The following is a 16,856-nucleotide window of genomic DNA, read 5'->3' as shown; positions in this document are numbered from 1 at the left end:
ACTATTGTTACTTGAAATCCTGTGTTAAGCTACGATTTACTCTTTTGCCTTCTTTCACTTTCTTGATTTGTGTTTTTGGTACTCTTTACCCCTTTTCCTCTTCTTTCGCCTTTTAATTTATTCTTTTTCCTCTTTTTCACTTTTTTGATTTATTCTTGTCTTTTTTCTCTTTTGTCCGCGGCCTGTCGCTTTTTTAGCCACCGCAAGGCATTTCTACCCCAGGGGTGCCGGCATCAGATACCTAATGTGGGGTACCTGAAAACGCAGGCAGGGGGGTCGGGGCTAACTTTAGTCAGCTTTCATGGCTTTACCTCGGACATACGAAGGACTTCGTCGTTTGACGTTGTTAGAAAAAAGTATAAAATAGAATAGAAATAACACGTAAATCAGGTTGTTAGGACATCCTGCGTGCCATGGCTTCTATAACTCGTTCCGTGTGGAGAGCGTGCAGGCGCTCTCTCACCACCGCAACGACCACCTCAAGTCCTCTTCGAGTCGCCGTCTTGTACCAAGAACTCGACCCACCACCCGTCAATGGCATCCGCAAGCCCAAGAAACCGAATGGTACCTGCTCTTTCCTTTCTTAACCCTCGAACTCAACTCCGATGCCCATTACCTCCCCTAAACCCCACTCCTCGAGTCCTTTTGATATCATCAACACCAAATTACACCAATTACAAGTATCCAGTACCTCCCAACTCACCCCTTCCCTCCCAGGCTACCGCGACTCCAGCGCCGACATCGCCTACACCCTCCAATCCTCCCCCTCCCACCCCCCAATCGACCTCATAACTCCCACACCCGGCCCCGACTCCCTCGACCCCACCCTCGAGTCAGCCTGGAGCTTCCCAGACACGGAAGCCGGCATCCTCGACGCCCTCTCCCGCGGCGCCACCCATATCTGGGCCAACACCGTGCTGTTCGCCTCCCACCCGCTGCAAACCTCTTCGCGAATCGCTGCCGAGTTTGGTCTGGACCGGATACGTGTCGTCGGGCAGGGCCCGCTGACGCTAGGGAAGTATGATGATAAAGCGTGGACGGCGGAGTGGTTGCGACGGACCAAGGGGTTTAAGTTTACGCTGCCGCGGTCGTGGGTGGTGAGGGAGGAGGAAGGGGTTGGGGAGTTGGAGAGGTTGGTGGCGCAGGGGGAGGTGACGTTTCCGGTGGTGGCTAAGCCGATCCGGGGGAGGGGTAGTCATGGGGTAAAGGTGTGTCGGGGTAAGGAGGAGTGGATGGCTCATGTTGAGGGGTTGTGGAAGGAGTCGCCCGCGGTGTTGGTGGAGAAGTTTCTTGCGGGCGAGGAGGCAACGGTGACGGTGCTTCCACCGGTGGTGGGAAATGATGATATCAACAGCTACGACAACAATGAGGTTGGCGAAGACGGCACGGACAAAGGCTACCGCGCGCTCCCCATCGTTCGGCGCTTCAACCACGCTGATGGCGTCGCGCCTTACAGTGGGATTGTCGCCGTCACGGCAAACTCGCGTGTGGTACCCCGCGAGGAGGTTGAGCGGGATCCGACCTATGTGCGAGCCATGGACGAGTGCAAGCGTGCAGCTGAGCTGCTTCGCGTGGCCGGGCCGATACGTATAGATGTTCGCCGGCGGAGAGATGAGCCGGGCTCGGAGTTTGCGCTGTTTGATGTGAACATGAAGCCGGTTTGTTACGCCCTTTCTTACCGTTCGGATAGAGGGCTGTTAAATGGCGCTAACTTTCATTCACTCGACAGAACGTGACGGGCCCGGGCCGACCAGGACGTGACGACCAGGCAAACCTCAGTCTTCTGGCTGCGGAGGGACTGGGGTGGAACTACGACCGGTATTTAAGGCGGGTTTTGAGTAGTGCGAAGACTCTGAGGGCGTTTAGGAGTTTGGAACCCGTTGCAGAACCCGTTGTGGATGAATGATAGGCCTGACGGAGGGACTCAGCTCTACCTCTCACGCTAGCCAACGTTCTGTGCCACCCATTTTCCAGCTTTGATTCCTAGGTAACACTTGTACATACAACCGTGACCTCTCGAATGGAGACAGTATTTAATACAATAACCCAGGAGTTCGCAACTGCGTCAAGTTCAGTGAAGATGGGAGCGATCTAACCCTAACCCCCCTCGGTGTGGCCAAAAAAAGCGGCAGACCAAAACGGATACCCTCAGTCCAATACATTTCTTCCTTCTTCCATTGTTTTTATTTATTCTTGTTAATCTTTTTTCACTTTTGCAGAAAAGTAAGTTACCTAGGTACCTATCCAGGATCTTGGTGTGCCGCTTTTTTTGCCCACAGCGAGCCCCTTAACCCCTTACTCCCGCACCGTAGGAATAATACGTATAGACACTGTATATATGCAGACATCACCCTGGCCCCGGGCAGCAGTGTTTACCATGCGCCAACGGCATCAAGCAACTTGCCGATCGCAAGGCAGCAGGCGAAATCCTCACGCACAAGCTGTCCAGGTGAAGGTGGAGGCGACCTGGACTGTTGGTTGGGTGGTTCGGTTGTTGGTCGTGATACCTAGTCGGCTTGGAGAACCACGAGATGCACTGCCGCAACGCAAGTGACCTGTCTCCAGTTTTGGGCGGCTGCAGCAAAACTCTAACCACCTATCGCTCCTATTTATTAGTAGTACTACCCTGCTCGTCTTATTGCTTTTTGCAGCCCTGTTATCTTTAGAGAGCAATTTGTTATTTGTGCGACTTTCCTTCAACACCTCATACCAACCAGGTCACGTTCATATCCTGCGATTTGAAAACACGCATAGGGCTATTGAGGGGTTCAATATACTCTTATCATCTTCACGATGGATGAGACTTGTCCACTCTGCGGCCAGCCCGAGGGCCATTTCGAGCCCCACAAAGTACAGATATCTTCGTTGCAACCCGTCCCCTCACCACCATTCATCGACGTTGATGGTCTCTACAATTTCCGCGACTTCGGTGGCTACCCACTCGCTGGCCAGGCCAAAAAAGCGGTTAGGGAGGGAATTCTGTATCGGTCGGCAGACCCGTCAAAAATCACAACTCGAGGCCTGTCTGAGTTACAGCAGCTTCGGGTCTCCCGAATCGTCGACCTTCGATCGACCACGGAAATCGGAGAGAGTGTGGAAAAGGGCTGGGGAAAAGTTTGGGCCTGGGAGGAAATTCCGAGGGTCCAAACCGCTGTCTTTACCGACGCCGATGTGACAAGTGGCCAGCGTGCTCGCCGGGATCGGAATCTGAGGAATGGGAGTATCGAGGCACGCTAGCCGACCCCCGTGCCCTGGTTTACTCGGCCCTCTGACTAACTGAATCAGGGGTTTTTTGAGTATTACGAACAAGTCTTAGATGCCGCTACTTCACCCCAAAACCCATACCAACCCTTGAAAACCATCCTCCAACATCTCGCCACACCTAAACCCTCCCGCCTTGAGCCGACGCTCATCCACTGCTCCCTGGGCAAAGACAGAACCGGCGTAATTTGTGCTCTCATTTTGAGCCTCTGTGGTGTAGAAAACGTGGTCGTCGCACAAGAATACGCCCTGACAGCGCTTGGGATTCAGGAGAAGGTAGCGCAGATTATCCAGGAAATACGACCTAACGGGCCGGGGATTACTAAAGAGGAGGAGAGCTTTTTCAGTGCTAGGTACGTCGGTGAAGTTTCGGACGTTGGATTTTGTTTGTGATGCTGTAACTGACATCGAGATAGGAAAGAGGCTATGCAAGCGTTTCTAGAGCGGGCGGGACGTAATGGGGGGTTGGAGAGGAGAGTTTTGGAGTCAAGAATCTTGACCGCCGTTCAGCTTCAACAACTGCGGGATAATCTAGTTGTTGATGTGCCTCTCAGTGATAGCATAGTGGAATAAACCCAGGGTCAGTCCTTGATAGGGCGGTAATCAATTTTGATCTAGCATAATGAAAGAGCGGGTACGAGACTTTGGAGAGTGCAAACGAGTACAACATATCAAATTACTTGCAAGAAGAGAGGAAATAGAGACAAAATATGAACGTCTAGTTATATAAGGTATCTTGTATCCGTCTTCCGTGTGGGAGATGACGAATTAGTCCGCTCAACGGACTTATCATAAAGCGCGGGGATCGCGACAAAGCATAGTTCTATAATCCAAACCTAATTACCAGCTGATATAGGGGGCATGTAATTTTGTACCAAAGTAAATCGCCACCGCTATAGGTTACTGGATGGACTTGAGAAACTCAGTCAAGAGAAACAGGTCTCGTTCCTTGATGTAACGCCCCAACTTAGAGGTAGGTTCCACATTTTCCATGGTCTGCAGCGCTTTCTCGACCGGAACCCACTCATGTTTCAAGCCATCCGATACCTCTTCCTCTGTCAGTTCCGGATTTCCGGGCTGGTGACCGTCAAGCAAGGTAGCTCGGTAGCAGTAAGAGATCTGGTGCAGGTCGTTGCGGAACTCCTCCGTGGTAGCGAAACATCCGGGTTTCACCAAGACGTGGCAGCCGGTCTCTTCCAGCACCTCCCTTTCAGCGGCCTTTCCATGATCCTCTCCGCTCTCGATCCCACCGCCGGGTAGCTTGTAGTAATTGTCTCGATTCGCTTTGACAAGAGCGACCTCACCCTTGGGTGAAAGGACAACAACCCGGACGGCGAGACGCTCGGAGTACTGAACTCCTCCTTGCCTTGTGCCGATTACCTTGGTTGGCACGTTGGTGTGAGTGAGGACTATCAAAATGGGAACCCGGGGAAACTGTCAATGATAAAGAGTCCGCTAGGTATGCTTTGTCATCGAATAAGCGGTTTCGACCAACCTTCCATGACAACTCTGCGATCGTCCCGAGTCGCGAGGTTCCCAATTTGTAAAATTGGCAAGAGTTTGAGTTCAGGTTGTTCGCATTATTGCGTTGTGGGAGAATTTGGCGAGGGCATGAGACCCGCCCCCCGAGGTACTCCCGCAGGCAGCACTGTGTGTTGGTCGTCACCAACAGGCCGAACGCACAGCTTCCGTTTCTTGCCGCGCTAACGTTAGTATGCCCGGAACATGACCAACGGCATCACAGCCAGATGACAGACCCGCCTTTCTATGGGGTTTTGATCAGACATCGTTGACGGCTTGGGTTGTTAATAGCGATGGCATCACTGTCTACACCCGCGGTTTGGAGAGGTCAGTATTGTCAGCGCATCATCTGCGTGTAGTCTTCGCTAATGAGGCAGCTAGCCCCAGCGCCCTCTCCGGGAACAATCCTTCCGTCGCTGCTCGACATCACCCTCGACGACATCGAGGCCGGACTCGACAATGGCAGGTTTACGGTGGTCGATTTGGTCACAGCATACCGTAAACGAATCGACGAGGTGGACGACCACTTCCGGTCCATCATCGAGATCAATCCTGACGCCGAGGCAATCGCGCAGTCGCTAGATTCCGAGGTCAGAACGACCGGGAGGCGAGGGTAAGTAACTTCGGGTGACCCTATCCTATCCCTCCCCCTCTACACGGTCTTGACCTCAACCCTATTAACAATCTATCGCCTGGAAGACCACTCCACGGCGTGCCCATCCTCCTCAAAGACAATATCGTGACCCTAGACGAGATGGAGGCGACCGCCGGGTCCTTTATCCTTCTGGGCGCCAAACTGGCCAACGAGTCAACCGTGGCGGCCAATCTTCGCCGGGCCGGATGTGTACTATTGGGAAAGGCGGCCTTTTCCGAGTGGGCAAACTACAGGTGGACAAATGCACCGTCGGGCTGGAACGCTCGCCGTGGCCAGTGTACCGGCGCCTTTTATCCCAACATGAAGGCATCAGGGAGCAGCACGGGTTCTGCAGTCGCGACTAGTCTGGGATTGTGCTTCGCTGGGATTGGGACCGAGGTACATACAAACGAGCCCACCGCATCTGCTTTTTGTTTTGTGCAATGACGTGCCGAACTGATAACATGTCCTTGTAGACAAATGGCAGCGTTTGCCACCCAACCGGCAAGGCAAGCCTGGTCGGCCTGAAGTCATCACCGGGTTTGATATCCCGTGATGGGACAATGCCAGGCTCGGACCGAGTTGACGCAATAGGAGTGTTTACCAGGAATGTCAAAGATAGCGCAACCATCCTCAGCGTCGCGGCCGGTAAGAGTGACCGAGATCCTCTCACAAACGAAATCCCCTTTGACAAGATCCCTGACTACACGGCCGCCTGCGCCGGGACTGATCTGCATGGGATCAGGATTGGCGTCCCGACCACGGCAATCGGCCAGATCGAACCCAAGGAAGCCAACAGCTTTGAGGTGGCGCTTTCGAAACTGAAGAATCTTGGAGCTGAGATCGTCCAGGACGTCGGATTGCTAGCCGAGGAGGGCTGGAAGGCGATAACACCGTATCAGCGTCGAATGATAACCCATGGAGACCTCGCGCCCAGCATCGAAGCATATCTCAAGACGCTCGCAACCAATCCTCTTGGGTTACAAACATTACAGGACATCACTGAATTGACCAAGAAGGATCCCAGAGAGGATTTTCCAAAACCACGACGTTGAGAGCTTCGAGTTCTCGCTTTCCATCGATCGCGAATCCCAGGAGTTCAAGGGGGTAGAGACACTTTGTGATTTTATCAACAGGGAGGGTGGTATGAAAGGTGCTATGGACAGGCATCAACTTGATGTCCTAGCGACGCCAACTTGCTCCGCCATTCCTGTTACCTTCGCAAGTCTTGAGCGGTCGCCCATTCTGTCCTTCCCTCTCGGGTTTTACCCTCCTGACAAGGCCATCCAGAGAAATGCCAATGGCGATCTCATCACCGTGGGCCCGGGGATCCCGTGAGTTTTCCAGTTCATTTGCTATACCCAGGTTTGACAGGATGTAACCAACAGCCGAATTGCTATTAACGTGACTTTAGGTACCCAATCTACTTTTATTCCAGGAGGTTTGCGGAACATACACTACTCAAAGTGGTACATGCATTTGAGAAAGCTCACAATAAGGGATCATTTCGGCTATATATGCTGCCAGATACCGACCTCGAGCAAGTCGTACAAGACAGGGTTTCTAAGTTGGGAGAGAGAGGCTCGAAAGTCTAAGTGGACCAGGGTTGTTTTATACGACGCCCGGTGGGAGAGGGGGTACCTCAGTGAACAAAGCTCGAGGGAAAAGTGCTCAAGGACGACAATGACATCAATAACCACTGTGCCCACCGATCAGAGAGCGAAGTGACTCGGTGAACCCAGAGCGGTGGACGAGCGGTTAGGTAAGCAAAGAACACGGATGTTTCGTAGTGCGCAACCCCAAAGAAAAGGTCGACGATGCCTATGTCACAGGATAAAGGGGTCTTCATTTGGTGCAACAAAAGCCATTTGTCTTCTCTGAAAATTGGCCCACTTTCTCTTCTCCAGCGCCCAACTTTTGATTGGCACTATCGCATTCGGCTCGGACATGAAGCATTCCCCGATGCCCCGATCCTCTTAGGTTGCAGCCAGATGCGTAAACACAGCCGTGCCAAGCAGCTGACGACCACAGCAGCCTAACACTAACAATGGCCATCAACAGCAAACTCTGTGGCGGATAAATAGGGAGTGACAGCATGGAATTCACGGGGGCTGAAAAATGAATTACACACCACACATCTCGAGTAGCTGATTTTCTACGAGTCGCGCCGTGACCATGTCTCCTCCTCAAAGGCTCACAATTTTGATCACCGGCTGCTCTCCGGGCGGTATGGGTGCGGCGCTCGCCGTGGCCTTCCACAAATCCGGCCACCATGTCTTCGCCACAGCAAGAAACTCTTCCAAACTCCAAGCGCTCTCAGAACAAGGCATTGAGACCCTACCTCTCGACATCACCTCGCCCGCATCCATCGAATCCGCAGTCTCAGCCGTCACAGCAGCCCTCCCTCCTTCAAAAGGCCTCGACATCCTAATCAACAACGCAGCAGCCAACTACACCATGCCCGTGGCCGACGTCTCACTCCCCGCCGCCCGCGAACTCTTTGATGTCAACGTCTGGGCCCAAATCGCCGTCACCCAGGCCTTTCTTCCCTTGATCCTCCGTTCAACCAACAATCCCGACCCCAAATTCCAACCCATCATCGCCAACCACACCTCCGTCGGCTCCGTCACTGCCCTCCCCTTCCAAGGCATCTACAACGCCTCCAAAGCCGCCCTAGCTATGCTCACCTCCACCCTGCGCATGGAACTCGCGCCATTCGACATCCGCGTCGTCGATCTCAAGACAGCAGGCGTAAAAACAAACCTCATCGCCAACAGTAATTTCAACCGTGGCACCACCACCAATACCACCACCATTAACGACCCCCTAGAACCTCAAGGCGACCGCCTCCCACCCCACAGCATCTTCCCCCCCTCGACCCGCCCCTCCGTCGAACACATGATGAGCCAAGCCAATCTTGTCGAGCGGGGTGTGTCGCCAGAGGAATGGGCTACCGAGGTCGTGGCATTACTCTTGCAGTCGTCGGGCCCGCCGCTCGAGATTTGGAAGGGGGAAAGCGCAGCGCTGGCGAGGATGGCGGCGGCGGTGCCGTGTGGGTTGGCGGAGAGTGTGGTGAAGAGGGTTACTGGGTTGGGGGTTGTGGAGGGGGAGGTTAGGAGGGCGAGGGGGGTTGTTAACTAACTAGGTAGTGGTGTGGGAGGTGGGAGGCTGGGAGGTCCTGAAGTTGGGAAAAGGGTTGGTTGGTTGTATGATTAGATATGGGGAGGTGTTGTAAATTATCTCTCTCCGCTCGATACCCTTGTTGCGATAAAATGTTAGAGACATATCTGGAACTCAAAATCAGGGTTAACAAACGGTGTATTGGTAGGTAGTGTACCTCACATGCCCCTTTTTCTAGCCCACACTCGCCGATATGACCTCCACCGTTAAAACATGGTTGCCCAGAACTTCGAACCATGCGGATACTTACTACCTAGGTAACCTCGCCGTGGCCAAAAAAGCGGCAGACCAGATCCATGGATAGCTTGGTTACTTTTTTACAAAAGTGAAAAAAGACCAAAAAGAATGAATCAAAAAAGTAAAAGAAGACAAAAAAGAGTAAATCAATCACAATCTCGTCAGATTCGATCGATGGATTGGACTTAAGGTACCTAGCTATCCGTTTTAGACCGCCGCTTTTTTGGCCACAGCGAGCTAACTTAAGTTAGTGCAAGCTGGGATAATTCTTCTTGAAGCTCTCCCTCGCCGAGATATTAGCCCACCACGTCTTGGTCTTCTCACCAAACTCAAAATCGGGGACAGATTTCCTGATTCGAGTCCTGAGAGGTTCAAACTCGGCAACCCCTTCCCCACCAGCAGCCCACATGGCATGAGCCAACCAAGGCACAATGTGCACATCCGCAGCAGTAACCTGATCGCCAGCTGCGAAGGGCAGCACCAGCATGGAATCGAGTTCCCTCAGCCCCGCTGCGTAGTCCTGGTAGCCCTGCTCCGTAACGTTGAAGAACTCTTCATGTTCGGGTCCGATTTCCGAGGCAGTGTAGAGACCATGGATGTGTCCGTTGACGGGCGTGCGCATAGCATATAACGGCACGTCCGGGTTCGCGGCACCGTACTTGACGAGTTTTTCCTGGCGACTTCCAAGGAAATCGTTCACGATGCTTGCTTTCTTCGCCTCCAATTCTTGCGCATCACCGGCCTGGAGAAGGACGAGGTTCGTTGAGAGTTTGTCCTGATGAACATGCGCGATGAGCTCCTCGACCTTGGCAAGCTGCGCGGGATCCGTTGGGAATAAGGAAGGGCCGCTGGGTCGATTGGCGTCCACGAATTTCGCAATGTCCGCGCTTTCAATCAGAGGCTTTTCGAGAGAAGCTGAGGTTAGGGATGGAATGGTGCCGTTGGGGTTGATTTTGACGTATGAGGGAGAGAAATTTTCGCCATCGACTACAGCCATATGTTAGGAATAGACTCTGGATATTTGTTTACGCATCTTCACTTACGGAGGCCCACTTGCTTAGCTTCGTATTCGCTGGGCGCGTATCCCTTCTCGTCAATGGCGAGATGCGCAACATAAGCCCACTGTGAGGCAGAGTCGGTGTAAAGGGTGAACTATTGCGTGTCAGCGGTTACCAAGACACACTTCAAAAATACTTCCCATACCTGAGGGGCAGCCATGATGCGGTGGATGGATGGTGTGAAGAGTGAATGTTCTTCGAATGGGGGAGTGTTGTGCAGACTGAAGCAAGTTGGAGGGTAATGTCCTGATTGAAGTAAGTGAAGTCGAGGACCATATTGTACGGACTGTAGCTAGGTTAAATACTAGTTTGCATTGAACTGAATGAACGTCGAAAACTCTAAAACTCTAAATTGCGTGATACCTATGTTACTAATTGCCGCTTCCACGGTCTACGGCAGTGAAGTAATTCATCAACAGTTCAGTGGTTTGGAATCATTACTGGTTTGGAATCACTAGCTGGTTCCGATTGGTTTAAATGGTTCGAGCTGTTTGGAATCTTCGCTCGTTCGAGTCGTTCCTGCCTCATAATTGTGTTGGCATTATGTAATGAAATCCCGAACTAAGTCCGGATCACATCCATTCGCGCCACCGTTTCACGCCGTCGTCCCGATCAAGGCTCTGCGATTCGCTCCCATCCATCAATCCCCCCCTTCTTGCATCGAATACTCGTGGAGTCGGCTGCGCGCTTAAAGAGCTTGACTTCAATCATGCCTGGAACTTTGTAAGCTTTCCGGTGATGCAGAACCCCACCGACCCGCTGCGTTGTCTTGGAGGATCTCGACTGTCTCCGTAAACGAGTCGGGATAGCTTTCCCAGCCAGGAAGTTGCGCGAGAGACCGCCTCGACAGTGTTGACGTTCCCCCCTTTGTTCCATCTCTTGCGCTTTGTTGGAGTGTCTCGCTGGTTCGCCTTTTCTTTATGCACGCAACCATCCATGGTATTTACAACAAGCCGTCGGAACGATCCAGCTCGATGCCGTAATCGCCGCGAATATCATAAGTGACTACCATATATATCCCTAGCTTTCCCTCGTCTGCAATATTGCTATATATCCCTAGCTCTTCCTCGTTTGCAATCTTGCCCTCATCATCAACGTCTTTCCCGTACGCCAGAATCTCCTGCCGCAGCTCCTCAAAGCCCTTCGGAACCTCGTCCGGCAGGTCCTCGTCCATCTTAAGCTCGCGGTGTGCCCGCACTGCGGCCCATGTATAGGCGACATATGCAGTGTTAGATTACTCAGCACCCCGAATAGACGGGATGAGGACGCGAAACTTATTCTTATCGGCATTCGAGTCGTACTGGGAGATCTTGGCGAAGAGCAACCTGGAAATAGGGTCCTGGTCTGGATGGTCTTGGTAGAAGGGCGGTCCTCCCCACGTCTCGTAAACGTTGTTGGCATTAAGGAAGGCATCGAATGTTACGACGGAGACTTTGAACCCGCGGATGACGGTAGTTGATCCCATCGTAGCGGTACGGTGTTTGATGTGGAAATCGTTCCGATCGCAATCAGCTGGGTCGTGATTTTTGGAGCCGACTCTGGGATTTAATTGATCTCAGTACGAAGTAGCTCAGACCAGCTCGCACATTTATAGCCGGTTTTTAGTTATTACATCACCGTACTGTAATAGTTGGTTCAACGTCAACACACGCAAACTCACTCTAACCCCTCGCTGTGACCCCTAAACACGACAATAGGTAACGCTCATTCTTTGGCACGCCAACCCAACCAGGCAAAAGCAGCCCCTCAGTATCCCCAAAATACAAGAAAAAATCAAAGGTGATTCTTTGGCGGTCCCCGCGACACCTGATTCATTGCGGCTGTCAGACTTGGCGGTGCGAAGTCCGAAGACACCAATAGGTAAACGTGAAACCGAAATTGTCGCTCTTTGATACTATTATCTTAATAAGGTGTGTTACCACCTGCTCAAAGACGGCGAAATAACGTCAGCATGTCATCCAAACTGCCTCAAACAAGTCTTGAATAAATCAAGGTTAAGTTTCTAGAACTGAGGATTCCTACCACACAGTGCAGCACTGCGGCACAGCTCACACCTTCCTTCCTTCCCGCATAGATCCCCTGCCAAACCTTTATAACCCACCCTTCGACTGTTTTTTCCCAACAGCCCTCCCATCCAGCAAATGCTTGACCTTGCGGATGGCGCATTTGGGGGGCGCGGGTATCGACAACATACCCGTTATACCGCGGCCCGGGTTCAACTCCCGGGCCGGTCACAAGTAAAATCCTCCCGTGGGTTTTCGTAGCCGTCCACTGAACCTTCCTTCGGGAAGGGGCCTGTGGGCGTCGAGCTTTTTGTCTTTTTCCTTTCTTTCTCCGCACTCTTACTGCTTGCTGACTTTCAAATGCGAGGATGTCAATAACTGAGTTGTCGGATGACCCGGATCGATCATTCTAGACCTCCCATTAGAGGTCATAGGACTTGTTTCGCTTTGTGACTGGCGAGGTGAAGTCCGAGGAAGCAAAGTTTTGTTCTCCCTGTTTGGTAGACTACGGTCCAACACCGAGCATTTTCGATTTGTCAAATGCAATCCTTCCATAATTTTGCCGAGTTTCGCCGTCGCAACCCCCCGAGTCATCATATCGACCAGGGTCAAAGCTATGAGTAAGGGAACTCTCACGGGCGCCGACTGCCCAATTCCTGAATCGAGACAAAAAAATTGAGCCAGTAAGAAACTACAGGCTTTTATACCTTCTTGATTTTGGTTAACGCATTGGCTTGGATTTAGCGCGTGACGGTGGCGGAGCCGAAAATAAACACGCCGGCTCGTTAAGGGGAGGCCGCCATGCCAAGAGCTTACGATCCTTCTAATTTGAGGCGCGTCGTCAGGCAGGTTCAGAAGGATCTGGTCACCCTACGCGGTCTTTTTGTGAAACAAGAACCAACATTGTGCGGGAAGCATCTTTTGCGCCGACCGAGTATATATCGCGTGGGTTGGAGCCGCTGGCTCTGGGCTCTCGTTCGCCATGTCGCAGCACATTCCCGGCTACCAACTCGGATCGTCAATCATGAAGCGCGCCGCTCACGTTCTCACCGCTGGCCTGTCTGCTCAGGCAGGCCTGGCTCAAGTCAGTGTCCCGGACAACTTCAAACCGGGAGTCAAGTGGCAGATTATCATCCAAAATACCCTCGACATTTCAAAGCCTGTGAACCCCACCGATGCGGTAGTTTGGGATCTCGACCTTTACCATGTCGCGAGGACGCCTGAGATTGTAAACCACCTCAAGGTAATTGATTCCTCACATCCTCTAGGATGAACCGATACCAGACAGAGCAGCCCACAAGAACCATTCCTAACCCCCTCACAGTCCAACAACCCCGACACCCTCCTCATCTGCTACTTCAACGCGGGCCTAGCCCAAGTAAGCGACTGCGACTACGCCAAATGGGAAGCCAGCGGCCTGCTCGGCAACATCTACGACCCTTCAGAACCCGAATTCTCCGACGAGCGCTGGGTCAACATCAAGAACCAAACCGCGCGCGACTGGATGAAAGCGCGCATCACGCTCGCCAACACCCTCGGCTGCGACGCCGTCGACCCAGACAACATCGACGGCTACGTCCGCGACGAAGACCCCGACACCCCAGCCAACGAAGGAACCGGCTGGTCGCTCGCCGAATCCGACTACGTCTCCTTCGTCACCGAGCTCGCTGCCCACGCCCACAGCCTGACCACCGCCCGCGGCCATTCCTTACTGATCGGCCAAAAGAACGCGCCGGGCCTTGTCGACCAGCTGAGCGAGATCCTGGATTTTGCCGTGCTGGAGGACTGCAAATCGCTCAACGACGCCGAGGACACGCCGTTTTGCAAGGATTTCCAAGCGTACATCGCCAGTTCCACCCCAGCGGGCGGGAAACCGGTCTTCAGCATCGAGTACCCGAGTTCGATAGGTGATGAAAATGGGAAGTGTAGTACCAATGGAGCAAACGACGAGCAGTATGCGGCGTCGTGTGATGCGACGAAGGGCAATGAAGGGTTCAGCACGGTGTTGAAGATCCAGGGGGGTGATGGCGAGTTGAATGGGTGCACGCAGTATTGTGACGGGGGTAAGCCGAAGACGGGGGTGGTCGTGTCGCCTACGGATCCGGAGCTTGATGGGCGCAAGTGTCCGGCTAATGCTACTAAGAAGTGTTAATGTGGAGGCTTTGTGGAGGAAGGACAGGACAACATGGTAAATAGCAAGCTAGCAGAGTTGGATAGTTCGGAAGTATCTCGTCCAGGGGTACTTCTAGCTCTGCCTCTAAGCTTTGAACTCTTGAAAATAAATCAAAACAGCGTACACGCGTGTGAAAACAATATCAGGACGCCTGTAGGAAGATCCATCAACGGATATCAAGTCCTTGTAGTAAGCGTGTGGTCCCAATTCCTACGCCGGTCCCGATTCTAAAATCATTAGATGCCAGCTCTACAGCTACTTCAAGCATCCACAGCCTTGCTGGTAACACCCGGGAAATTTGAGCTCACTACTACTCACAAGGTATCTACACAGCAGCCCGGAGTATGAATAGCCCGTATGAACGCACAAACTCTCAGCACCTCAAGTGATCAAACCCAAGAAACAGTCACCCAATCCCGTTTCTCCCCCCATTAAACTAATTACCATCAAACAAGTCTCCGGTATCCGCTGAATTACTACCGATACGCTGCAATATCTAATTCATGGCACGCATAATACCAGCCAACCAACCACCTACCCCGTCTATAACCCTGTCTCTGTCTCCCAATTCCACGCCCAAACCCAGCCTGAAACTCAACCCGAATCCCAAACTGAAGCTCGACCTCAACCCTAAGCTCGAACCCAGTTCACACCTAAGCTTTGGACCCAGGCTTAGACCCAAGCTCACCCCAAGCTTGAACTGAAGCCCAAACCCAAGCTCAACCAAGCTCTAACTGAGGCTCAACCCCGAGCTCGAACCAAACCTCAAACCCAGGCTCAACCCCAACCCAAGCTCACGCCAAGCTCATCCCCACCCTCAAACTCAACCCAGCGCAACCCAACCCAACGCGGCCCCTCAAATCTGATAATGCCCAAACAGCCCCTGTTTCCCCCCACTAGCAAGCTTCCGCTTAATCGACCTAGCCAACTCCCTCCCCCTATGCCTGCTCTCCTCCACTTTCTTGGCAATAACCTCTTGACCACTATCCGCACTAACGGCATCCTGCGGCCCCTGACCCCGCCCCCCCTCACCCATTTCAGCCCTTTCAGCACCATCCTGCCCCGGGCGCTTCTCCACATCAATCTTCTCGCCCACACCTTCGTCCCATTCGTTATTTGGTGAGATGTTAGGGTCTGGTTCACCGTCCCCGTCTCCAACGACTTCCAGTTTCGGTATTGACACAACCCGTCGATGATCCCGTCCCAGCTCCCCCCCACCCCTCCTCCTACTACTCAATCGCAGCGGTAACAGCCCAAACCTATTCGACAGCGACCGCTTCGGCATCTTATCCTCTCCCCCATCTCCCTCTCCCTCTTCATCATAGTGCCCCTGCTGCCATGAAGCAGAATGTAGCGAAGCACCGCCCACCACCCGCCATCTGTTACCGCTCACTCCTTTCTCTCTCTCCACTCCTTCGACCGCGACAACTTGCGTCCCTGAGCCGTTGTGACTTTTTGTTTTGCTGTCGTCGCAGACACATTTGCCGGCGATGGTGGCACATGTGACGAGGGCTCGGTGGCCTGGGAGGGACGGATATTCTCGGGCTGGGAGACGGTATATGATGTTTATGAGACGGGGGGTGTTGGAGCTCTGGCTGGTGTCGATGGTTGGAGCAGGCGGCTCTTGGGTTTGGGCTTGGCTGTCATCTGGGCTGTTAGGGTTGTGGGGGGGTGTGTCGGTCTGCTGGGGTTTGTTGATGTCCTTCTGTAGCGCAAGCACCAACCCAGTCGCAACATCCTGCGGTGCGCCGGTGATGGTGAGGGACTGGACGCATGATCCCAGGGCCGAGAGAGGGGCGAGGACGTCAGCCACGAGAGAATCTGGGGTGTATGGTACGGGTTTTGACGAGTGGAAAGATATTGATGTGGAGGTAGATTCCGGGGTGGATGGCCGTGAACCCGCTGGGGACTTTGACTTCGGCCGTGGAGAAGTAGGTCGATATGGGCGAAAGCCGTAATACCGACGGACGAGAACTCGCAGGTCTCGGAGAGGGACGCCTTCTGGCCGCATTTTCTGGCGGTCGATGAAGTGTTTGAGGTGTGACACCACGCCCTTCATACTCTGGGCAGCATCGAGGTCGGCACCTGCCGGTTGATAGCTACCAGCTAGCTTCGTAAAGTCGACCTCGACGGCGATAGAGGCCATGAGGTGCCCATACCGGTCCATGTACTTGATCGCACTGTAGTGGATCTTCCCGCTCACATAAGGCGAGTAGACAACGTGGAATCTGCGAGTGAGAAAGAGCGCGGCGAGGACATCCGCTCGCATGGCGGAGCAGGTGGAGATGTAGTTGCTGAGGGAGTAGAGAACAGACTCTAGGCTATCGAAGTGCTCGCTGATCCATTCCTTCGTCCGATCCTTGATTTTGTTGACAGGCCAGGCTTCGCACAGGTCGATTGGGTTGTTCATGCGGATGGGCTTATCGTCGGGGTTGTGAGCATGCAAGAGATACTTCATGATGCGGAATCGAATGTGAGCTGGGAGACCAAAGTACCGTTTGTCCGCGGCATTTCGAGCCGTCTTCGCCATCAAAATCCGGCTGTGGGTGTTGCGTCGGCCTTTCCCGTCGCCCATCGGAACGGCGAGTAAGGCCATATTGTTTCCACTCGGTGGGACGTCCCCGGTGGGAGCAGCTCGGGCCTCGTCCGCTGCCGCCATGTCTTTCAAACGTGCGAGAACATTCTCGAAGATGACACCTTCTTCTTTCTCCTTGGTTTCTCTGTCGAGGACGGTACTGTTCCAGACTAGCTCGGTAATACGATCCCACGGAGGTTGGTCGACACTCACG

At 53.2% G+C, this 16,856-nt stretch overlaps 9 protein-coding genes across 9 annotated transcripts; 5 read left to right on the top strand and 4 right to left on the bottom strand.

Annotated features, from left to right (window-relative positions):
- Positions 1–413: 413 nt before the first annotated feature.
- Positions 414–1,906, top strand: C8A04DRAFT_39190 (uncharacterized protein; the record flags this gene model as incomplete). The annotated part of the gene is made up of 3 exons (XM_062784490.1): positions 414–564; positions 718–1,658; positions 1,730–1,906. 3 exons carry the CDS (start codon positions 414–416, stop codon positions 1,904–1,906), a joined length of 1,269 nt encoding a protein of 422 aa, XP_062634726.1.
- An 887-nt stretch (positions 1,907–2,793) lies between these two features.
- Positions 2,794–3,834, top strand: C8A04DRAFT_31104 (tyrosine phosphatase family-domain-containing protein; the record flags this gene model as incomplete). The annotated part of the gene is made up of 3 exons (XM_062781642.1): positions 2,794–3,228; positions 3,286–3,614; positions 3,678–3,834. The coding sequence occupies 3 exons, from the start codon at positions 2,794–2,796 to the stop codon at positions 3,832–3,834; spliced, it is 921 nt and encodes a 306-aa protein (XP_062634725.1).
- A 327-nt stretch (positions 3,835–4,161) lies between these two features.
- C8A04DRAFT_39188 (NUDIX domain protein) lies at positions 4,162–5,048 on the bottom strand (the record flags this gene model as incomplete). The annotated part of the gene is made up of 2 exons (XM_062784489.1): positions 4,162–4,641; positions 5,019–5,048. The coding sequence occupies 2 exons, from the start codon at positions 5,046–5,048 to the stop codon at positions 4,162–4,164; spliced, it is 510 nt and encodes a 169-aa protein (XP_062634724.1).
- Positions 5,049–5,150: 102 nt separating this feature from the next.
- On the top strand, positions 5,151–6,754 carry C8A04DRAFT_39187 (amidase signature domain-containing protein; the record flags this gene model as incomplete). The annotated part of the gene is made up of 4 exons (XM_062784488.1): positions 5,151–5,395; positions 5,482–5,815; positions 5,893–6,395; positions 6,553–6,754. The coding sequence occupies 4 exons, from the start codon at positions 5,151–5,153 to the stop codon at positions 6,752–6,754; spliced, it is 1,284 nt and encodes a 427-aa protein (XP_062634723.1).
- Positions 6,755–7,591: 837 nt separating this feature from the next.
- Positions 7,592–8,557, top strand: C8A04DRAFT_14164 (uncharacterized protein; the record flags this gene model as incomplete). The annotated part of the gene is made up of 1 exon (XM_062777987.1): positions 7,592–8,557. The coding sequence occupies one exon, from the start codon at positions 7,592–7,594 to the stop codon at positions 8,555–8,557; it is 966 nt and encodes a 321-aa protein (XP_062634722.1).
- Positions 8,558–9,080: 523 nt separating this feature from the next.
- Positions 9,081–10,051, bottom strand: C8A04DRAFT_31100 (uncharacterized protein; the record flags this gene model as incomplete). Its single annotated transcript, XM_062781641.1, has 3 exons — positions 9,081–9,820; positions 9,877–9,985; positions 10,037–10,051. The coding sequence occupies 3 exons, from the start codon at positions 10,049–10,051 to the stop codon at positions 9,081–9,083; spliced, it is 864 nt and encodes a 287-aa protein (XP_062634721.1).
- Positions 10,052–10,834: 783 nt separating this feature from the next.
- On the bottom strand, positions 10,835–11,356 carry C8A04DRAFT_39184 (uncharacterized protein; the record flags this gene model as incomplete). The annotated part of the gene is made up of 2 exons (XM_062784487.1): positions 10,835–11,088; positions 11,137–11,356. The coding sequence occupies 2 exons, from the start codon at positions 11,354–11,356 to the stop codon at positions 10,835–10,837; spliced, it is 474 nt and encodes a 157-aa protein (XP_062634720.1).
- Positions 11,357–12,918: 1,562 nt separating this feature from the next.
- C8A04DRAFT_39183 (glycoside hydrolase superfamily) lies at positions 12,919–14,046 on the top strand (the record flags this gene model as incomplete). Its single annotated transcript, XM_062784486.1, has 2 exons — positions 12,919–13,137; positions 13,219–14,046. The coding sequence occupies 2 exons, from the start codon at positions 12,919–12,921 to the stop codon at positions 14,044–14,046; spliced, it is 1,047 nt and encodes a 348-aa protein (XP_062634719.1).
- A 1,528-nt stretch (positions 14,047–15,574) lies between these two features.
- C8A04DRAFT_14155 (uncharacterized protein) lies at positions 15,575–16,597 on the bottom strand (the record flags this gene model as incomplete). Its single annotated transcript, XM_062777985.1, has 1 exon — positions 15,575–16,597. A coding segment is annotated over one exon (1,023 nt), but the record flags the coding sequence as incomplete, so codon positions are not given.
- Positions 16,598–16,856: the final 259 nt, after the last annotated feature.

The sequence above is a fragment of the Dichotomopilus funicola genome (assembly GCF_033296635.1).
Source record: "Dichotomopilus funicola strain CBS 141.50 unplaced genomic scaffold C8A04scaffold_60, whole genome shotgun sequence".
In the NCBI taxonomy this organism is placed as follows: Eukaryota; Fungi; Ascomycota; class Sordariomycetes; order Sordariales; family Chaetomiaceae; genus Dichotomopilus; species Dichotomopilus funicola.
The sequence above is the reverse complement of the archived record's forward strand: the minus strand, read 5'-3'. Positions and strand labels throughout refer to the sequence as shown.